Source organism: Cynoglossus semilaevis, chromosome 8, assembly GCF_000523025.1.
Source record: "Cynoglossus semilaevis isolate Cse_v1.0 chromosome 8, Cse_v1.0, whole genome shotgun sequence".
In the NCBI taxonomy this organism is placed as follows: Eukaryota; Metazoa; Chordata; class Actinopteri; order Pleuronectiformes; family Cynoglossidae; genus Cynoglossus; species Cynoglossus semilaevis.
The window spans coordinates 12,904,894-12,907,408 of record NC_024314.1 but is presented as its reverse complement, the minus strand read 5'-3'; the positions used below and the strand labels follow the sequence as shown (position 1 = coordinate 12,907,408).

The 2,515-nt window shown below is 38.2% G+C and overlaps 1 protein-coding gene across 2 annotated transcripts in view; it reads left to right on the top strand.

Moving 5' to 3' along the window:
* Positions 1–2,515, top strand: part of LOC103382371 (alanyl-tRNA editing protein Aarsd1) — a 6,193-nt gene that overhangs the window by 718 nt on the left and 2,960 nt on the right. The window contains exons 4-8 of one of the 2 annotated variants that reach the window (XM_025057970.1): positions 1–51; positions 139–228; positions 358–420; positions 1,831–1,959; positions 2,203–2,362. The exon at positions 1–51 is cut by the window's left edge and continues 4 nt beyond it. In XM_025057970.1, the coding sequence (XP_024913738.1) occupies positions 1–51; positions 139–228; positions 358–420; positions 1,831–1,959; positions 2,203–2,362 (493 nt within the window). Of the gene's footprint in view, positions 52–138; positions 229–357; positions 421–1,159; positions 1,427–1,830; positions 1,960–2,202; positions 2,363–2,515 lie in introns of those variants that run through there. The other variant, XM_008315141.3, reaches the window with a different exon arrangement.

Genomic DNA, 2,515 nt, shown 5'->3' with positions numbered 1-2,515 from the left:
AAGGCAACGCCTGACTGTCAATGGCCACGTCTGCAGAAGGATCCTGCTAAGGTGCGTTTTTCCTTAGAACTTCTTACTCAAACGTGAGCTATAATTCATTTCTAGTAATTTGGTAAATATTGATTTAAATTTTTTCAGCCAAGTTGGATTACTGTAGACTTTGACAACTGGAGGGACTGGGAACACGAAGAAGATGATGGAAAAGAAGAGTACGACAGATACATGGATGTAAGTGGAAACTCATTGCAAAACAAAATGATCAGGCCAAGTGATCCAGTTCATGCATCAGTGAATTATGACCTTTCTCTGGGTTTATAGTTATTATAGTTAATGTGTGTTTTATCTTTATTCTTGAAGATGATCCAGGAAATGGCCTCAGGTAACAAAGGAGACACTCCAGACATGGGTGACCTCAGTGATGTAAGTGCAGTAAGAACGACTGTCAATCACATTAACATCTAAACAATGTATTTTAGTCTTTCTGTTAACGTTCCTAATTTTTCCTCCACAGTCGGACTGAGACCCACAGACTCCAACTTTTCAGTCCTTGCTGAAGCTGTAACATTTGCTCATAACATTTGCTGTTTTCATATCATTTTCTACAACTTTATGTATTTTAATCAAATATATTTCCATCTCCTGAGTTTGAACACATTTAATGACAAGTTTAATAAAAATGACATTTAAAAATTACCCTCTGGTGTGTTGGTGCTCAGTCTGATGAATGTAATTTAAACGCTTTTCCTTCTTTCTAATCTTATTTGTTACCCTTTAATGGTCACTCTTAATAGTAATTAATAATGCTAATTTAAAATAATAATAATAAACGACTACTTAAAAAACAGGGTTTTAGACTCATTTACCTTTTTGGTGTTTTCCATACCATAAAATGTTGTTCTCAGCTCTGGTTCTGTTGAACTTGGCTCACTCACATCCACTGCTGCCTCAACATGCTTTAAAAAATACAACTTTGCAAAAAAGACTCCCATTGATTTATCAGAAAAATGCAAAACACAGAGGTAAACAAACATGGCAACATCATCCAAAAGGTTTACTGGAGACAGAGAATAAAAAGAAGAAAGGAAGAAAGGAAAAAATAAATTCATTAAGAGAGATGAGAGGCAATTTTCACAATTATACATTTAAGAAAATGTCATTTAAATTCATCTCATTTAATCTGTATGATATATTGAGGCAGGTTACAAGAATATATTTAGAAAGCAAAGGAAATCGTGTGTATACTTTCTAGACCGTAGTCTGGAAAGTCGAAGTTAGTAGGTTTGGTCCAGCGCAGTTGCCGTACTGTGCTGACAGCTGATCCCGGGTCAGTTGTTATTCGCGTAAACTTGTGTTTCAGCCGCTGTTGTTTCCTTTAAAACACCCCACTATGGCTTTTCAGTGTCAGAGGGACTGTTATATGAAGGAGGTATGTGTTATTTATATAAAATCATCCTCATTAAGACGCATTCATTTCCCCCATTCATTTTACTGCAAACAACGTTAGCATGGAAGCTAAACGCAGCATGTTCCTGGTACAAGTTTAGAGGGTTTGCAGTTGTAAAGAATAGGAATGAAGAATATAATAACTGGATGATTTTTGTTGTCAACAATGGTAATTAATAGTAACAAACTAGTAATTAAATACCAACCTCTTACGCAAACATGACATTTAAAACCGAAAAAATGGGCATATACCAATAGGAGACTGACCTGGACTGCTTGCAGCTCACATTTACAACATCATGCTTCAAATGTTTTTTGTGTGTCTAACCTCATCCCTCTCTACATTGTTGAGCAGGACATCTTTTTTGTTTTTTATTTGTTCCCTAGTTTACGACCACTGTGGTGTCCTGCTGCCCCGCGGAGTTAAAGCGAGAAGTCGCAGGAAAGAAAGAAACTCTTAAAGGCTTCAATGTGAAACTGAAAGACACCATTCTGTTTCCAGAAGGAGGGGGTCAGGTGAGCTGCTCTCAGCTTCAGTATATGATCAGTAAAAGAAATGCTGAAATGTATTTGTTCATTAACAAAAGAGAGAAAACTCAATACAATAAGATCATTTAACTATAGTTACAGTTCAGAGTTAACAGTTATAGAGGCGTGGTTGCCTGGAGAAAAGAATTATTATTATTGTCAGTGTTTTTTGATGCAATCTTTAAAATCTCTCGCCATGATCAGAATTAATCTTTTCTTCTCCTCCTTCAGCCTGATGATCACGGGTCGATCGGAGACGTCTCTGTCCTCAGGGTGACCAGGCAGGGAGCAGAAGCCGTGCACTTCACATCCTCACCTGTGGAGGTGGGTCAGGAGGTGCAGGTGAAGGTGGACTGGGAGAGGAGGTTTGACCACATGCAGCAACACTCAGGTACAGGACTCTGACCAGTACCACTGCATCCCAGAAGGCTGGGATTTCAGACTCATTCCACCTGCAGTGTGAAACATAAATAGAAACATGATTAGCCAATGGAAGACGAGTCACCATCCAACTGCATCAGTCAGAGAACATTGCCTCCTTTAG